We start from the raw sequence: 19,877 nt of genomic DNA on the forward strand, positions 1-19,877 counted from the left end.
TGTGGCTCCTAAAACTGTCTTTTGTTGAACTTTTTCTACTGTTTCATATCATCCCAAAAAGAAAACTTTTATATTGTCCAATTAAATCCTGGTATCTCCCCCATAAACACACAGAAATACTGCAAAAAGCAGTTAAGTGGTAAACAAATGCCATAATGTGTGATTATTCTTAAACCACGTTGATGCAGACCAAAAATAAAATGAGAGGTTTTCTAAAGGGACTACACTACCACTTTTGTCCACAGGGACCGCCAGAAACAACAAAAAAGAAAAGATCCTAACTTTAATACCCTGAAAAAAATTAAATCAAATAAGACAAAAGCTGCAGTTTGTCACAAGAACAAAAAGTGAGTTTGCACAGAATCATTTGCATAAAGCTACGTGGCATGTCTTGAACTCGTTTGTCTCCCTTTCCACACAAGCAAACGTCATCTTGACGTTTAGTAGATTTACAATCGCCCCTTACAGAAGGTCACAGTGACTGCTAAACAAGGAACATCTGAGATAGCAAGTGTGAAGAGACTTCACACAGGAGCCACAGACTTCACGGAGCCTTGTATGTTAAACCATAAGAACTGATCATTCTAAAAGTTATTTTTCTCCAACAGTTCTTTAATTAAAAATCACACGCATCACTTTTATCTTTTCTTTTCATTTACACTTTTACATCTATTGTTCATCCTCTCATCTGCATTTGTCCAGATTTAAGGCAGTAAAATGCCTTAAATATCTGAGATCATTAAAATGTCTTGAACATGGAGATATTTAGTTATTGTGGAATACTTAAATTAAGTTTTAACGTAGACCGACCGGTAAATTGAGAGCTTCGCCTTCCGGCTGAGCTCCCTCTTCACCAGGACGGTCCGGTGCAGCGCCTGCTTTACTGCAGCCACACCGATCTGCCTGTCGAGCTTCCGCTCCATCTTACCCTCACTCGTGAACAAGACCCCGAGATACTTGAAATCCTTCGCTTGAGGTAGGGACTCCGTCCCCACCTGGAGGGAGGAAACCACCAGTTTCCGGCAGAGCACCGTGGCCTCAGAATTGGAGGTGCTAACTCTCATCCCCGCCGCTTCATACTCGGCTGATAACCACCCCAGTGAATACTGGAGGTCACGATCCGAGGAGGCCAACGGGACCACATCATCTGCAAACAGCAGAGAGGCGATCCCGAGACCCCCGAACCTGACGTTCTCCACCACCCGGCTGCACCTAGATATCCTGTCCATGAAAGTCACGAACAGGACCGGTGACAAAGGGCAGCCCTGGCGGAGGCCAACACCCACCGGGAAAGTGTCTGACTTATTGTCGAGAATACGGACACAGCTCCTACTGCAGTCGTACAGAGACCGGATGGCCCGTTGTAAAGGGTTTGGCAATCCCCACAAGAACCCCAGAGGGACTCGGTCGAAACCCTTCTCCAAGTCCACAAAGCACATATAGACTGGTTGGGCAAACTCCCAGAACCCCTCCAGTAGTCTTGCGAGGGTAAAGTGCTGGTCCACTGGTCCACGGCCAGGACGGAATCCGCACTGTTTTTCTTGAATCCGAGGTTCGACAAACGGTTGGAGCCTCCTTTCCAGCACCCTGGCATAAGCCTTCCCCGGGAGGCTGAGTAGTGTGACACCCCGATAATTCGAGCACACTCTCCGGTCCCCCTTTTTGAAAATGGGAACCACCACGGTCTGCCAGTCCATGGGCACTGATCCCGACCCCCATGCGACATTGAAGAGGTGTGTCAGCCAAGACAGCCCAACAATGACCAGCGCCTTCAGCATCTCAGCAGGCTTGTGAGTATCCACACTCCCGCCCGGCGCCTCTCACCCTGGGCAACTCCAGAAAAGGACAAAGTCCAACCCCTCTCCAGGACCTTGGTTCCAGAACCAGTGCTGCGTGTGGAGGTGAGTCCAACTATATTTAGCTGGTACCGCTCCACCTCCTGCACCAGCTCCGGCTCTTTCCCTGCTAGCGAGGTGACGTTCCACGTCCCTAGAGCTAGTCTATGCTGCTCAGGTCCAGTCGTCACATTCATGTAGGTACATGCAAGACATTTGATCTCTACATGTAACTTGTCCTTTGATGATTCACTGTAAATAAATTCTGCATTTATTTTCACTGTTAAAACGTTGAGTTCAGACCAGAAATGAATAGATGAATCATTATTTCTGGTTGCAGCATTTAAAACACTATCTGTATCTTATCAGTTAGAAAAAGTACATTTAACTGATCTTAAACTGTGTTTGTGCAAAATATTAACCTTTTCATTTTATACAAACCCAACAGTAAATGTTCTATCTCTGCAAAGATTAAATACGCACAGAATCACCTGGAGGATCCAAAGAGCACCTGAATGTGATTGTTTTTACAATTCTAACTTGTTTTTTATTTAATAAATGTCAATTCATACAAAAGCATGTTATTATAGTGTAATTATTATTTATGATCTATACTATTTATTTAAATAATGTGAGTACAACTACAGAACCAACGCTGACATATTACTCTACAATTATCTAAAAAATGAATAATGTAAAATGGTTGAAAACCCTTTTCTGCACAAACAAAATCTGCAAAGTGAATCAACTATTTGTTCTACATTTGACTCTTTCCAGGGTTCACGTCTCCTCGTGGTCCGGTCACAGATCTCAGGGTTCCCGTCTCCTTGTGGTCCGGTCACAGATCTCAGGGTTCCCGTCTCCTCGTGGTCCGGTCACAGATCTCAGGGTTCACGTCTCCTCGTGGTCCGCTCACAGATCTCAGGGTTCACGTCTCCTCGTGGTCCGGTCACAGATCTCAGGGTTCACGTCTCCTTGTGGTCCGGTCACAGATCTCAGGGTTCACGTCTCCTCGTGGTCCGGTCACAGATCTCAGGATTCACGTCTCCTTGTGGTCCGGTCACAGATCTCAGGGTTCACATCTCCTTGTGGTCCTGTCACAGCTCTCACTCTGGGATTCACATTCAAGCACAAGTTTAAAGATTAAAGTTCAACTCGTTGTCTCACTTCAACAGAAACAATAATCAGATTCATACTTTGACACAAGTGATTCTCAAAGCGAATGCAGATTCAAAGTATTATATATTTTTCTGTAATAAATGAAGTAATTTAGCCAAATATTGTTGATTGTTATTATGGTTAAATAAATATAAATTATGCTTCTTTTGTCTTCAGCAAACAGGTTTATGACCGCTGACAAATACAGATTGAAGCAGAATATTTCATTAGATAAAATCCTATTTTTATTTCATCTATCTCTTTTTTTCAATACATTTTTACTTATGGAACTTTTTGACTGTCTGGAGTTACTGAAAATGTTTTAATCACACAAGTCAGAAACAATCTATAAGCAGCAAATCTAATTATATAAAACCCCACAAATAGTATTATGCTAATAATATTAGTATTAGCATTAATCGGCCAAAATATATATATATATATATATATATATATATATATATATATATATATATATATAATACACATTCTTTAATATTCATACACAGTATAAAATTATCCAGTACGTGTGTTGTTATGATTTTAGTTACGTTTTATTTTATTAGATATATAGAATATGTTGTTTCTTTTCATAAGTAAATAAATAAATATTATGTCAAAATAAGGAAGAAAACATCGGTAATCGTGACGTCATCGTCTCAGTTTTATTTTTATTTTTGTTCCATTTGATAGAACGACACGTGGTGTAACTTTACAGGAAGTAGATAAATAAATAAAAAAGGAGAGAAAAAAAACAACAACTAACAAGCGACGTCACTTCCGGGATGTATGTGAGAGCAAAATGACAGCTGGTTTGTTTTCATCAACAAGGGGAATTAAAAGTAGACATCAAAGGTAGGTGCACCGACGCCCTCGTGTTCGATTAGGTGTTGACACGCGCCCTCGGCGTGTTGTCACGAGCTGATGATGATTGAATATGTGTTATTATATCGCTGCCATCTGTGATCCATCGAGCTGCTGCAGCTGTCTGCTGTCAACAACCTGCAGTCTGCACCAGTTATACACCGATTATACAACGTTTAATTTAGTGATGTCATTATCTTTAAAAATCTAGCTAAACGCTTTTTAGTAAAAAAAAGCCAGACTCCGTTTATAAATATGTATATTTTTAATATTTTGATCGTTGACTTACATCTAATATAAAACACGTTCCTCATCAACGAGCGTTACACGAGACTTCGGCGTTAATGTCACAGAAGAAGAATCGCTCACATCAGTTAACGTCGACTTTAATAATCACTTCTCACCACTGACGGACCTCTACCGCTCCTCGTGCACGGACACAACGTTTAAATTGTGTCCAAATAAGTGTTGATTTGTCAAAAACGTGAAAGCCGAATTGAGCAGTCCTCTGCGCAGAATCACAGGACGTCTGGTTGTGTTAAATGTAACATGTGTATATTTACTAATAACAGAGAATAGTGAAGTTAAGACTTTTTAAAACGGGGTTTGGCAGAGATGAGCTGGTAAACATCAATCTGTTATAATAATTATTAAAAGAGAACTTCATGCTTAATGTATCAGCATCATGTTTTATAGAGTGTGAGATGATTTATGATAAATAAAGACACATCAGAACCACTTTGATCTCTTTAATTAAACGTATCTTCTCTATTCAAATGCCTGACTGACTGGTTCAACATCATCACTGACTGTGATGTATTGATGTTGGTTGTGATGTCACACGTGTTGTTGTCTTATTGATAAGAGTCATGTGATTGTATTCAGGAGGTCAGTGAAGCAGAGATAGCGTCTGGTATCTGCTCTACTGACGCTGGTTCGTCTTTGGCCGACCGGTCCACGGTGTCATGTGGTGAGCAGACCTCCCATCCTCCCTGAACTGGTCTGTTCAGAGCAAACCGGACCAAAGAGGGAGCAGCTCTGTTCTTCTGGAGACATCTGACAGCCAAGCAGCCACTCTGGAGTGAGACGCCACACAATGACTAATAATAATAATAATAATAATAATAATACATGTTTGTTATCCGAAATTAATAAAGTGACTCCTGACTCCTCTGACAGGCCGTCAGTACAAACACAAGAGAAGACTGGTGAGAGCGGTCCAGTCCAGGTCTCTTCAGGTAAGAACCAAGAGGAACATGACTTCATTAACCTAAAATATGACAGAACCAAGAGGAACATGACTTCATTAACCTAAAATATGACAGAACCAAGAGGAACATGACTTCATTATCCTAAAATATGACAGAACCACGAAGAACATGACTTCATTATCCTAAAATATGACAGAACCACGAGGAACATGACTTCATTATCCTAAAATATGACAGAACCAAGAGGAACATGACTTCATTATCCTAAAATATGACAGAACCACGAGGAACATGACTTCATTATCCTAAAATATGACAGAACCACGAGGAACATGACTTCATTAACCTAAAATATGACAGAACCACGAGGAACATGACTTCATTAGCCTAAAATATGACAGAACCACGAGGAACATGACTTCATTAACCTAAAATATGACAGAACCATGAGGAACATGACTTCATTATCCTAAAATATGACAGAACCAAGAGGAACATGACTTCATTAACCTAAAATATGACAGAACCAAGAGGAACATGACTTCATTCACCTAAAATATGACAGAACCACGAGGAACATGACTTCATTATCCTAAAATATGACAGAACCACGAGGAACATGACTTCATTATCCTAAAATATGACAGAACCAAGAGGAACATGACTTCATTATCCTAAAATATGACAGAACCAAGAGGAACATGACTTCATTCACCTAAAATATGACAGAACCAAGAGGAACATGACTTCTGACAGGACTGAGGGTCAATATGTATTAAAATAACACGACTTTAGATGTGATGTGTGCTCAGAACGTTTTCTTTAAATAAATAATCCAGAAGCGTTGATTATTATTAATATTACTATTATTATTACTGAGAGGGGCCACACTCAACAACACACATTTCTTTTCATACTTAACCATATATGTTTTTATATATGATATTATAATATATATAATATATTATAATATAATGTACTGCAGCTTATCTTTGTCAAATAAGATAGTGTAACGGGGTCATTTATTTTTTATTTCAGCTAAACCACTTCATAATTCATGTTTCCCTGCAGCAGATTCCACAGCCAGGCTCCACCCACCAAGCGTTTAAACACACTGACACTCGTGTTTATAGAAACATAAACGATGACTAAAGTGTAGAAGTTCAACATGAACGTCGTGTTTGTGGTTTTAAAGAGGACGGTGTCTGTGGTTTGAAGATAACGAGCTGAAGACGCCTGCTCCTGTTTTTCCTGTTCACTCTCAGACCGAACCGTCCTCATGAATATATATACACACATATATATATATATATATATATATATATATATGTGTACATATATAAATATACACATATATATACATATATACATATATATAATCAGTTATTAATAGTTTATTTATTTATTTATTATGTATTTATTAATAAGGTTATTGGTTCATCTTGGTGTGCGTCTCTCCTCAGCCGTCCAGCAGGAGGCCGTCATGGAGCCTCCAGAGGACTCAGCCGGTCGTTCCTTCGTGGAGGTTCTGAGTGAGAAGTACAGCCCGGAGAACTTCCCCCTCCGCAGGGGGCCCGGTATGGGAGTGGTGGTGGTCCCCACCGTGGCTCCTCAAGGGTCCCCGATGAAAGGTGAGCTGGAGGTCTCTCTGTTTAACCCCCCCCCCCCCCCCCCCCCCCCCTCTGTTTAACCCTAACCCTCCCCTCCCGTCCTCCAGACCGGCTCAACATGCCCACCATCCTGGTTCTCAACAGCTGTGGGATCATCAGAGCCGGAGACCAGGCGGAGATTGCTGCTTTCTGCGCCCACGTCATCGAGCTGGACCTGTCTCACAACCAGCTGCAGGACTGGAGACAGGTGTCTGTCTGACTCTGTAGCTCATCCTCATCTAAAGGCTTCATGTGTTTACTCATAAACTAACAAGTGTGTTGTGTGTCCAAAGACTGATATTTAATCATATCAATAACTTTATTCATACAGCACCTTAAAAACAGACTTTACAAAGTGTACAATCACTACAGTAAAATAACAATGTTTGTATGTATAACTACATAAATACATATGTATGAATAATAATAATAACTTTATTTAAAGAGCAACTTAATAAACAATTACACAATAACACAAATCAATACAAGTAATAATAAATACATGTATGAATAAATAAATATTAACAATAATAATAACTTTGACAGACAAAACTAAGAAAAGCAATAAAACAACAGAACAAGAACACTAATACAAGAGTAGAATAGATGAAACAATTAAAAACAATAGTAAATACATAGATATACATCAATAATAATCACGGTGGGGGTGACCGTGGCTAAGTGGAGAGCAGGGCAGCCTTTCAATCAGAGGGTCGGTGGTTCGATCTAGTCTTAACCCTGCTAAATGACCGTAACGTAACGTAATAAAAACATATATACAAATACAAATATAAAATAAAATAAACAATAAGAGCAGTATCTGTCATAGAGGTGCATTGTATGATGTTAAACACCCATCAATGAGCATGTTCTTTCATTATAATGAGTAATTCATTTGTAATTATTTTGATGGGTTCTAAGAACCAGTGTCGTGTCCTCGGCTGATTGATTGTTTAGACGTGTGACAAATAAACAAGTCCAGTTTATTTAAAGAACATAAACAGAGGACAGCCACTTCCTCCACACATACTACATACATCACAACCTTTCTCTTCATTGTGTTCAGCAACACCTGCATCAATGACCCCTGATTAGAACACCGTGGCCTCATTCACACCGGCACCACGCCCCCTAGTGGTGGGAGGCTACTAAACAACCAGTAAAGATCTGAGGCCACACTGTCGTCCACAGAGTGAGATCAGTCTGCTCCTGTTCTCTTTAAATTAAAAACATTGTGTCATTTCTCAGATCAGTAAAATCGTGTCCAACATCCCCAACCTGGAGTTCCTGAACCTGAGCTCCAACCCTCTGGCAGGAGGCCGTCTGGAGCCGCCATGTGCTGGAGGCTTTTCTCGAGTCCGCCGCCTCGTCCTCAACAACACCCAGGTGTCCTGGGACACGGTGCTGCTGCTCACCAGAGAGATCACCGAGTAAGAAGAGGCTGCACCGGTCCAGTTCATCTCCAGACTCAACACGTCGTCTTTCAACTTACATTACTTAACGCCTCATTTGCATATTTAAACATAACAGAAAACTTGTCTTAATATATATATACATACATATATATATACGTATATGTATATATATATATATATATATATATATATACGTATATGTATATATATATATATATATATGTATATACGTATATATACGTATATATATATATATATATATATATATATATATATATATATATATATATATATACACATTATATATATATATACATTATATATATATACATATGTATATGGTTCTCCGTGTTGCCCTGCAGGCTGGAGGAGTTGTTCCTGTGCCTTAACGAGTACAGTGGTGTGAGTGCCTCCAGCGTGGCGTGCCCCACCTTGCGGCTGCTCCACATCACCGACAACAGCCTGCAGGACTGGGCCGAGGTCCGGAAGCTGGGCCCCATGTTCCCCGGCCTGGACACGCTGTTCATGGCCAACAACAACCTGGCCTCCATTCAGGACAACGAGGACGTCCTGAGGAGGCTCTTCCCCAAACTACGCAGCATCAGCCTGAGCAACTCAGGTCTGTGCATCGCTGTGGTATAAAACACGGCAGTTTAACGGCTACGTCCACACGACTACATCCACACACGACTACATCCACACGGCTATGTCCACACGGCAACGTCCACACCGCTACGTCCACAAGACTACGTCCACACGGCTACGTCCACACGATTACGTCCACACGGCTATGTCCACACGGCAACATCCACACAACTACATCCACACGACTACGTCCACACACGACTACATCCACACGACTACGTCCACACGACTACATCCACACAACTACATCCACACGACTACGTCCACACACGACTATGTCCACACGACTACATCCACACGACTACATCCACACACGACTACGTCCACACACAACTACATCCACACGACTACGTCCACACGGCTACATCCACACGACTATATCCACACACGACTACATCCACACACGACTACATCCACATGACTACATCCACACGACTACATCCAAACGACTACATCCACACGACTACATCCACACACGACTACATCCACACGACTACATCCACACGACTACATCCACACGACTACATCCGGCTACATCCACACGACTACATCCACACGACTACATCCACACTGCTACGTCCACACGACTATGTCCACACGACTACATCCACACGACTACATCCCCACAGCTACATCCACATGGCAACGTCCACACGACTACGTCCACACAGCAACGTCCACACGACTACGTCCACACGACTACATCCACACAACTACATCCACACATGACTACGTCCACACGACTACATCCACACGGCTACATCCACACTGCTACATCCACACGACTACGTCCACACGACTACATCCATACGACTACATCCACACACGACTACGTCCACACGACTACATCCACACGGCTACATCCACACTGCTACATCCACACGACTACATCCACACGGCTACATCCACACGGCTACATCCACACGACTACATCCACACGACTACGTCCACACACGACTACATCCACACGACTACATCCACATGGCTACATCCACACTACTACGTCCACACGACTACATCCACACACGACTACATCCACATGGCTACATCCACACTGCTACATCCACACGACTATATCCACACGACTACATCCACACACGACTACATCCACACGGCTACATCTACATGGCTACATCCCCACACGGCTACATCCAGACGACTACATCCACACGACTACATCCACACAACTATGGGTCCATTGTATTCATTCAGATTAACTTTTTAACTGAATAGAACAGTCCCTGAAATACCACCTCAAAAAACAATCACATGGTAAAAATAATAGCAGTAATAATAGTACTAAGAGTTTAGCTAGTAATGAGTACATATCCAATATACACCTACACCTACATGCACATATACATACATACATACATATATATATATATATATATATATATATATATATATATATATATATATATATATATATATATATATATACTGTATATATACAGTATTAACAAGTGCTACACACCCATACATATATATATCTTCCTACAAGTACACACTTTTACACATGTTCTCAAAAATGAATATTAATAAGAGGGGGGGAATGTAATAATATACAGTATACTATGTGTGTGTATATATATATATATATATATATATATATATATATATATATATATATATATATATACATACAATAATAAAAATAAAATATAATTTAATTAATGGAAACAAAATGAAATAATATATACTATTTATATAATAAAAATAAAATAAAATGGAATTAAATAAATAAATGGAAATAAAGTAAAATAAACCCCTGGTTTTAAACGTATCAGTGTGGATGATGGTTTGATTCTAGGAGGAAGAATTGCTTCAGCTTTAGTGTAACAGCTGATAAAAGTGTCCTAAAAGCTTTGTGTTATTTGTAGCATCGCCACAGATTCCTCAACGCGTCAGCTTTTATCTCAGTAGCTGTTTCTGGTTTCAGCGGTTTTATATTTTTAGATCTCTGTGAAGAGTCGAGAGGACGAAGACAATACGTCTCCTTCACCTGCTCAACAGAAAAACATCAAACGTCATTTAGTTTTAGTTTCAGACTTCAAGACAAAAACTAATTCTGCTGAAATCATTTCAACGCTCTGAAGACAGTAAACCATTAAAAGTTTTAAATGTTATACTTTTACTTTATCGTTATTTATTGTGTTTTTTCTTCATAAAAACACAAAATTCAAAGGATTAGGAAATAAAAGATTGTATTTATATTGATAAATAAATCTCTTCATTATTATTATTAATGATGTATAATGATGTGTTTAGAGCTTGTGTTATGAAGTTAAACATCATAATTCATCTCTAATATCTATTTTATATTCATGTGAAAACATCTCCTTCAAACTACTGGATTTATTCAAGTTTATCACCAAAACTACATTTTACAGATTACAAGTGAACACATCACGATAACGTTATAATTCACCTTCAGCCAGTTCTCATGTTCACTGAGCAGAGCCTGAAGGCATCATAATGTAACTGAAGTGAACCTCCGTTGGTTAGCCGTTAGCGGTGCTGCTAACGTTACTAGCTCTCCTCTTGATTAGTTGTTAACAATGAAACATGATCAGAGATCAGAGACTAGAACCACATGTTCTACTGAATACTGGAGGAGAACCATCGTCAGGAAAACTTTATTTACACTGTGATGGTTAACGTTAAACTTTATTTACACTGTAATGGTTAACGTCAAAACTTCATTTACACTGATGTTAACATTAAAACTTTATTTACACTGTGATGGTTAACTGCAAAGGATTTTTTTTTATTGTTGCTGTAACGAGATCGAGAATCGTGGAATCACATATCACATGAAAATCAATCTTTTCAGGCTTAAAGTATTACGTATTTATTAACGGTTCATTTGTTAGACAGATACAGATACAACATACATAGACAAACTGAAAACAGTGATCCGATTCAAATATCATAGTTTTTACAGCGGATGTTGATTTTGCAACATCCATCCCTAGAAGGGCTTTTATAAAACTAGGAGATTAGAACAGCGAGATACAATAAAGTATAAATTAATAAATAATGTGACCAATCAGCTTCTTGGGAGGAGCTACTGGCAGCTGTGGGCGGGGCTTAAATGTGTGCGAGACAACCCGGAGCCGAGACTGTTAGTTCCAAATAAAGAGGTTAGCGTAGATGCTACATTAGCATCAGTTATATCAGAACTGGAGGGTATATTCAAACTATTTTCTGTCATTTTAATATGAAATGTGTTTATTCTATTATTTCATGTTCCAGCATAGTCAGAACTTAGCTTAGTTGTCCATGAAACGTGACTTCTTGTGTTGTCAGGTCTGAACCAATGGGAGGACATCGAGAAGCTCAACTTCTTCCCCAAGTTGGAGGAGGTGCGGCTGCAGGGAATCCCTCTACTGCAGAGCTACACCAACGCAGAGCGACGCAGCCTCATGATAGCACAGTGAGTCCTCACATGGATAGATAGTTACTTGATCACTTCAGTGAGAGAGCCTCATGATAGCACAGTGAGTCCTCACATGGATAGATAGTTACTTGATCACTTCAGTGAGAGAGCCTCATGATAGCACAGTGAGTCCTCACATGGATAGATAGTTACTTGATCACTTCAGTGAGAGAGGAGTTCAACATCTGAGGGTCACTTCCTCAGATCCTCTGGTTCTTCTCTACCACAAAGCATTACATTACATTACATTACATTACAGTCATTTAGCAGACGCTTTTATCCAAAGCGACTTCCAATAAGTGCATTCAACATTGGTAATCAAAAGAACTACTACTCACCAGAAGTCATAAGTACATTTCCTTTTCCAAACAAGCATCTAAGAGCATGAAGCAGAGCATAACTCAGAGCCAAAGTACAGAAACAAGAAAAACAGTTAGTGCTATAAGTAATACGAATACAATAAGTGCAACAAGCTAGTATAAAAACAATAAGTGCTAAGTGGAAGGCTCAGGGTAGCACTTCCTGAAGAGGTGGGTTTTCAGCCTGCGCCGAAAGATGGGCAGTGACTCCGCTGTCCTGACGTCAGTGGGAAGTTCATTCCACCACTGTGGGGCCAGGACAGAAAACAGACGTGACCGGGTCGATCGGCCGCCAGGACCTCTGAGCGACGGGGCAGCCAATCGCCCCGAGGCAGCAGAGCGAAGTGGTCGGTTGGGGGTGTAAGGCTTGACCATGGCCTGGAGATAGGAAGGAGCTGTTCCTTTCTCTGCCCTGTATTCTAGCACCAGAGTCTTAAACTGGATGAGCTCTTACAGGTAGCCAGTGTAGAGAACGGAGAAAGGAAGTTGTGTGGGAGAAAGCAGAACAAAAGAAACGTTGGTGATGCTGCTTTTTGGGCATTTTGATCCAACAGCCCTCCAGTGGATCTTAGAAGAAGCTGATATATTATATTTTTATTTTTAAACAGAAACTAGAAACCCACCTATTCCGTCTGGCTTTTATTCATAATTTTGTTTTTTATTAGTATTTGTCATTATTTTTTATAATTTTATGCAGTGTCTTATATGTGTTTTTATGCTAGTATTTTAGTATTTATACATATTTTATATCTTTTTTTTATTTTGCTCTAATTTTACAGTTTTTTTTTACTGCTTTACCGTGATCAGTTAACTCTGTGTTGTATTTTATTTATTTATTTTAATGTGCATTAGTCTCTTCTCTCTATCTTCCTCTTGTCAATCATTGTGAAAAGCACTTTTGAATTACATTTGATTGGCTTGAAAGGTGCTAAATAAATAAAACTTTGATTGATTGATTGATTGATAGATTGACAATATTTGTTCCCCTCAGGCTCCCAGTGATATCTCAGCTAAACGGCAGCGTTGTGAGTGATTGTGAGAGAGAGGACGCTGAGAGGTTCTTCATCCGGTACTACGTGGACTACCCCGAGGAGGAGCTGCCTTACAGGTACCCAGAACATCTGGATCTGTTTTGGTGTGAGATGTCAGCCTTCTCTCCAATATAATGGAACCAGATTTCACTCACTGTTGGTGCCCAAAGCGCCAAAAAAACAAACATTTGAAAGACCTGGTTTGTGTGAGGTTTCATAGGAACTATTTTCTTCCTGCCGAACTACATCCACCAACTGTATCACCGCACTGAAGGAAGCGTGAATCTTATCACAGATGAGAGACGAGATAGTTCCATTATATTAGCAAGAAGGCCGATATCTCCAACACTCGGCAGCTCCCACCAAATCAATCTAGACTGATAAGTAACACTACAGGTGAGAGGAACAATGTGTGAACTGTCCCTTTAAGACTGAACACACCTGCTCTTGTCCTCCTCAGGTATCACTCTCTGGTCACCAAGTACGGGAAGCTGGAGCCGCTCGCTGAGATTGACCTCCGGCCTCGCTACCGAGCCCTGGTGGAGGTCCACTGTGAGGACAAAGTGGAACAGGTGAGTTTAGCTTTTCATGAACGTAGAATGACTTGACGACGAAGAGCATATTTAAATATGTGTTTAATAGAGAAATGTTCAATTGGTTCAGTGGCTCATGAGTCCAATCTATCAAACACGTCATGTGACTCCACACTGGGTTTTTAATTCCCTCTTCAATGATGCACCAGAAGGGGTGGAGCTTCATCTCTCTATAGGTTTGCATGACGTTGTTATCACAACTGCTCTCTCAAAGATTCCACATCTGTATTCAGTCAGATGTACAAACGGTGTAAACAAAAAACCTCTCCGAGAACAAACCCTCTCACATCTAGAGACCGTCTGTCACAAGTCACAGAGTTGTTAGTCACAGACTACGCCATTTTACGATCTTTAAGACTAAAGCCGAGACTAAAAGAAACTACATATAATATTAAACAAGATGAGCCACAACTCCAGCAAATCTATTATTATTAAGACTGGGAAGAGATTTAAAATAATGTTTGCAACAATTCTACGTGCAGAATTAAAACATTCCCGGCGTTGACTTATCATATTTATTCCGAGTGTCGTATTTTTGTGCCTAAAACATATAAACTGTTGTGTTTGTGTCAGCTGAGCATCCGTCTGGACCAAACCGTGGCGGAGCTGAAGAAGCAGCTGACCACGGTGGTCCAGCTGTCCACCAGCAGCATGAGGATCTACTACATCGACAAGTGCAGCGCCTTCGGTCCAGAGGAGATGAAGTACAACACGCGGGCGGTCCACTCCTACAGCATCCAGGACGGAGACGAAATACTGGTGGTGCCCAAGACCAAGGGACCCAAGCTGGTGACTAAATGATTGATTAATTGGATTATTTGTTGATTGGTTAACTGACGCCACAAAATAATTGGAAAATGGAGCAGCATCAGAGGCCCACAAGAAAAAAAAGGATGTGAACACCATCATGGTGGACTGCAGTGGGCTGCAGCCATCGTGTCTTTTTTATTTCAGCTTTTTTATTTTGAGGGAGCATCCACTGGAGTTAAGTAGATGAATCTGTCACACTGTAAAACAGACTCGCAGTCAGCTAGCAGCTTTAGCCCCGCTCTACCAGCAAAGCTTCGCTGCAGCTCTGTCTCTTTAGTACCATCATGCACCTGCACAGGCAAAGCATCCAACACCACTACCCCCCCAATTAGCGGTGAGTGAAAGTGGGCACAAGGTGAGGGAAGAGCAGCAGTTGTTGAAGGATAAATTCTGCATGAAACACTGTTAAGTGCTGGGAGCATTTCTGGGTTCATTCTGTCGTACGGTGGTGTGTTTTCTCTGTAGAAGATGCTGCATCACATTCAGATTGTTATACCAACAAAGTCAAACATCAACAAATTAACAATCAGTGTAAAGTGCATCATAGAATATGCAGAGCATAGCTCCTTAAATATAGGAATACTTCACCCACAAAATGACCATTTCTTTATCAATTACTCTCTGTTTACCTTAGAATCCTTGAGGGAAATGTTCTCTCATGCCTCCACAGCGAACGAAGAATCAGAAAACGGGAGTAAAACCCTGATGAATTGCAGTAAATGGAGCTAAATCAAAACATCCATTGACGTGCATCTTCGTCTAAAATCTTGCTATTTAAAAGACTTCCGTCACCACATTCTCTACGAGACAGTAGTTTAGAAAGTGTTTTAAATAGTACAATTCAAAAGAATTACACCACTTTATGACAAAATGGCTTCAGGCGTAGTGATGCAATCCAACAGTGTGTTGATGTTTCCTTCATCCTGTTGTGTGTTTTCTGGACTTGGGAGAAGGCTTGAGACCGGGTACTCTGGGGGGTCCTGTGGGGAGTTTGGGGTACATGAAAAAAGAAGAATCAACAAAAAGAAGAAGAAGAAAAAAAAAGAAAAAAGAAGATTTTTGTGGGAGAGTGATCGATTTTTGGGGACCTCAGAATTTGCTCTATGCAGACGATGTGGTTCTGTTTGCTTGTGACAACCATCATGCACCAGGGCGGATTGTAGTCAAGATCGAAGTGGTTGTGATGAGAGTCTGTACCTAAAACTTTGACTTTGTGGTTTCTCTGCTGGAAAATGGTGGATTGCTCCGTCTGGATTGTGGAGTGAGTCACTGTCCAACGGCGGGTAAAATGGTGGTTTTCGGCATAAAGATGTTGTAACAAACCATCTGAAAGCTTTACGAATCACCGGTCCATCTACATTTCGACCCTCATCTGTGTTCATGAGCTTTTTGGGTAGTGACAGAGAGAATGAGTGGATACAAGTCGCCTAAAGAGAGACACCCGGAGGAAGCTTCGTCATAAAGCAGCCAGCTGATCAGGATCCTCCTGGAACGCCTTCCTTTGCAGAACCAGAACATGCTGGAGGAATTCTATAACTCGTCTGGCCTGTGAACGCCTCGGGAGGAGCTGTAAAATGTCTGGGCTACGTTAGCTTGCTGCACCCTAACCCCAGATGGATGGATGTTTCCTTTATCACTGGTCACAGTGTAAATAAAGTTTTACCGTTAACCATCACAGTGTAAATAAAGTTTTCCTGACGATGGTTCTCCTCCAGTATTCAGTAGAACATGTGGTTCTAGTCTCTGATCTCTGATCATGCTACATTGTAAACAACCAATCAGTGTTTAAACCAACAGGAGGAGAGCTAGTAACGTTAGCAGCACCGCTAACGGCTAACCAACGGAGGTTCACTTCAGTGACATCATGATGCCTTCAGGCTCTGTTCATTTATGTGTTTCTAGTCTCTGATCTCTGATCATGCTACATTGTAAACAACCAATCAATCTTTCTATTTAAAACATAATGTAAGTTCAGGTCTAATTGTATCCATCCATATATTAGCTAAACCCGATCACACAGATAGATTTAATTCATTTGAGCTCATTCTACGTTCGATAAGGTTCAGCTTGTCATCAGCTTGTGTGTTCATGGTCCTTTTAAACTTCATGTACATGGATATATGATTTATTTTACTAGTTTTTGCTGTTATCTATTTCAAATGATTATTCAGGCTTTTAAAAAGATAGCATTAATTTCTTCCAATGCTCCATTTTTATGTAAGTCACATAATTTCATAATTTCTTGAATTACTTACATATGCTCTTGTTTTATGGACCCTTTAAATGCTGAATCAGTGCACCTTCTTTACAGTGTATTCCAGTGTTTTCTGCATCCACCTTTAAACCGCCGACAGTGATCTTCTCCCTTAAGCCACTACAGTATTACACTCCATCCTGCACACAATAACGCCCACCAAAGATAGCTCACTAGGGTTATTTTTATAGTAATGTAGAATATACTCAGTATGTATTATACAGCATCCACCTTGTAGAAGAGGAGCGTTGATATCTGATATTTGGTGCTATTGATTTTTCCCTCTAGCGTCAGCAGAGCAGGAGACTCCAGGCTCCAGATAGATGATATGAAATATAGATATTCACATTTAGTGTTTGGAAACAAATACCTGTTAATAGAAACCTGACAGCTCCGTGTGCTTTTACCCTCCACATGCATCAATATCTCAAGTAGGAAACCATACTTCCCCTTCTTACTGTTATAGATATACTAATGTTTATTTAATAACACATAATACTGCTTTACTTGAACATTAGGAGGCGTGATATCAGACTACGTGTGATGTGGCGTAGCAGCGACACTCAGCAGGTTCATAGATCTACAACACGTGTGTCTTCGTCCTGATTCAATGAATTACAGCCATAGAGTGGAGCACAGACAGAGAGCTGCAGCATTAAGCTCTGTCGTCTCCTTTAAAGGGACAACGTGTCATTGTTTGAGTGGGTGATGTTTTTGATTGTTTTTTGGTATGCATGTAAGTTATTTAATTTAATTAGTTTGAGAGGAAATTGGTCACTTTACCTGCAAAGATATATGGAATAATGAACTTTGTTTTACGTGTAAATGAATTGTTTACCTGTTGAATTCATCCAGGTTTGTATGTTATGATGTTAGTTACTGATTTAATGTGTCACTAAACCTGACTGGACTTCTGGAATAATGAACTTTGTTTCACACTGAGTGTTGATTTAATTTCTCTTTTCCTTTAAAGAACACTATGCTGTCATCTTAGTTATTTATTGCTTTCTGTTTTTTAAAGGGACAGTTCTCCCCTGATCAGAACCACCTGTAGTGTTATTACCTACCTGTTATTACCTACCTGTGTGTTGCCATGGCGTCTTCTCTCCAACATAGTGAGAAAAAATTACATTTAGAAAACTCGACAGCGACGTCCGGACCGGATCCTCCCGATGACCCACAGACCTTTTTGTGAGCTGTTTCATGTAGGAACTATTTTCTTTCAACCACAGTTGAAGTAATAAAATAATGAAGAAAGAACATGAAGATTCAGGACTAATAAAGCAACGAACAAAGAAACTAAATGTTTGTTATTTATTACGAATTTAACAAAAGCTCAGGTAATCTGCTTTATGTGTGTTTGATAGATTGTGATTGGTACATTTTGTGACATCACCGTTTTCTAACCGAGACCCGACAAGAACTCAGACGAAACAACAAAAATACAGAAAGTTCTCTTTTGAAGTAGAAAATATGTTAATTAGGAATCCTGCCGTCGCTCACAGGAAGAAGCTGATTAAGTGGATTTTGTGGACTTTTAACACTTTTTGGCATTTTATGATTTCTTTAAGTCATCGTGTCGTTTTTTCCTCATTCAACACTTTTACAAGGAGACGTTCATCACAACAACTCAACCAGCAGCAGCCTCAATAGACCAGAATGCATCACAACCTGCATATTAAGTGATTACTGACTGCTTGTTGTTGAACTAAATTAATACATTTATGTCACATTCATAATCCAGAGATGAATGTGACATTTATATAAGCACATTTCTGAAAACTGTCTTCAAAGGAATCCTCGGAGGTGTAAAAGATCCTTAAAGAAAATAGGAAATCATTAATTGAAGTAGTTTTAACACCTCCTGACCCATTAATGAACCGGTGCATTATACACAGATCATTAATACGTTGAATGCCAGACATCTGGCAGCACTTCCTGTTTGAATGGAGACCTGTGAGACTAAATGGATACCTGGATATTTCAGTAAATGCACCGCTTGAGTCATCGGCCACCCTCTAAAAGTAGTGCAGCAGAGCTCACGTGGATCTCTGAGGGCTGTTGGACTATTGTGGAACAGGGTTTGGTTTGGACTAAATGTGCAGGAGGTCCAGCTTTCATCCCCACTCATGTAACACCAGACTGTTCAGAACCTGTGGCCATTAAAGCTTCATCCTGTATTGTAGGAGCCGATTAAATGGACCAGAGTGAGTCATCTTTCTTGTATTAGCTTACGTAGAGAAAGTCTCTGAGTGGCCGTGTCCCTCCTCAGCGTGACGCTTTGCTTCATTCACAGCAGATGTTGTTTCACAGACGGTTAACCTGCAGATGATTCTCTGACTCATTCACACTCAGACATCACGGACACGGAGAGTTCTTGGTAATAAGAAACGATCTTAAGCAGGAACATCACAGCATGTAAGCATATAAAATGAAGTTGAAGTTACTACTGTACAAGGAACTTTTATCCTGTTTAATACAAGCTATTTTTATTTACATACTTTCCTTTCCTTACTTTAATCCAGTAGTATTACTTTAGTTTCTATACTATTCAAAAATAATAGCAAAACGTCCCCCATGGGTCAAACCATTGGAATACATACAGGTTCCC

General features: G+C 40.3%; 1 protein-coding gene across 2 annotated transcripts; it reads left to right on the plus strand.

Annotated features, from left to right (window-relative positions):
- Positions 1-3,724: 3,724 nt before the first annotated feature.
- Positions 3,725-18,192, plus strand: tbcela (tubulin folding cofactor E-like a). Of its 2 annotated transcripts, none has more exons than XM_068702165.1 (11): positions 3,725-3,848; positions 4,743-4,938; positions 5,015-5,095; positions 6,532-6,699; positions 6,786-6,925; positions 7,966-8,147; positions 8,495-8,751; positions 12,090-12,216; positions 13,570-13,686; positions 14,070-14,181; positions 14,776-18,192. In XM_068702165.1, coding segments are annotated over exons 2-11 (1,413 nt in total). In that variant the 5' UTR covers positions 3,725-3,848; positions 4,743-4,937; the 3' UTR covers positions 15,004-18,192. The 2 variants fall into 2 exon arrangements, with proteins under 2 accessions (XP_068558266.1, XP_068558355.1); XM_068702254.1 differs by having other exon boundaries at positions 5,037-5,095.
- The last annotated feature ends 1,685 nt before the right edge of the window (positions 18,193-19,877 follow it).

This window comes from Cebidichthys violaceus, unplaced genomic scaffold (genome assembly GCF_023349555.1).
Source record: "Cebidichthys violaceus isolate CVI_PGR_0920_01 unplaced genomic scaffold, fCebVio1.0.p SCAF_1, whole genome shotgun sequence".
NCBI classification, from domain to species: Eukaryota; Metazoa; Chordata; class Actinopteri; order Perciformes; family Stichaeidae; genus Cebidichthys; species Cebidichthys violaceus.

Coding starts and splice junctions, on each gene's coding strand:
- tbcela (XM_068702165.1), top strand. Junction 6,700..6,785: donor TCAAGGGTCCCCGATGAAAG/GTGAGCTGGAGG, acceptor CCCGTCCTCCAG/ACCGGCTCAACATGCCCACC. Junction 12,217..13,569: donor CGCAGCCTCATGATAGCACA/GTGAGTCCTCAC, acceptor TGTTCCCCTCAG/GCTCCCAGTGATATCTCAGC.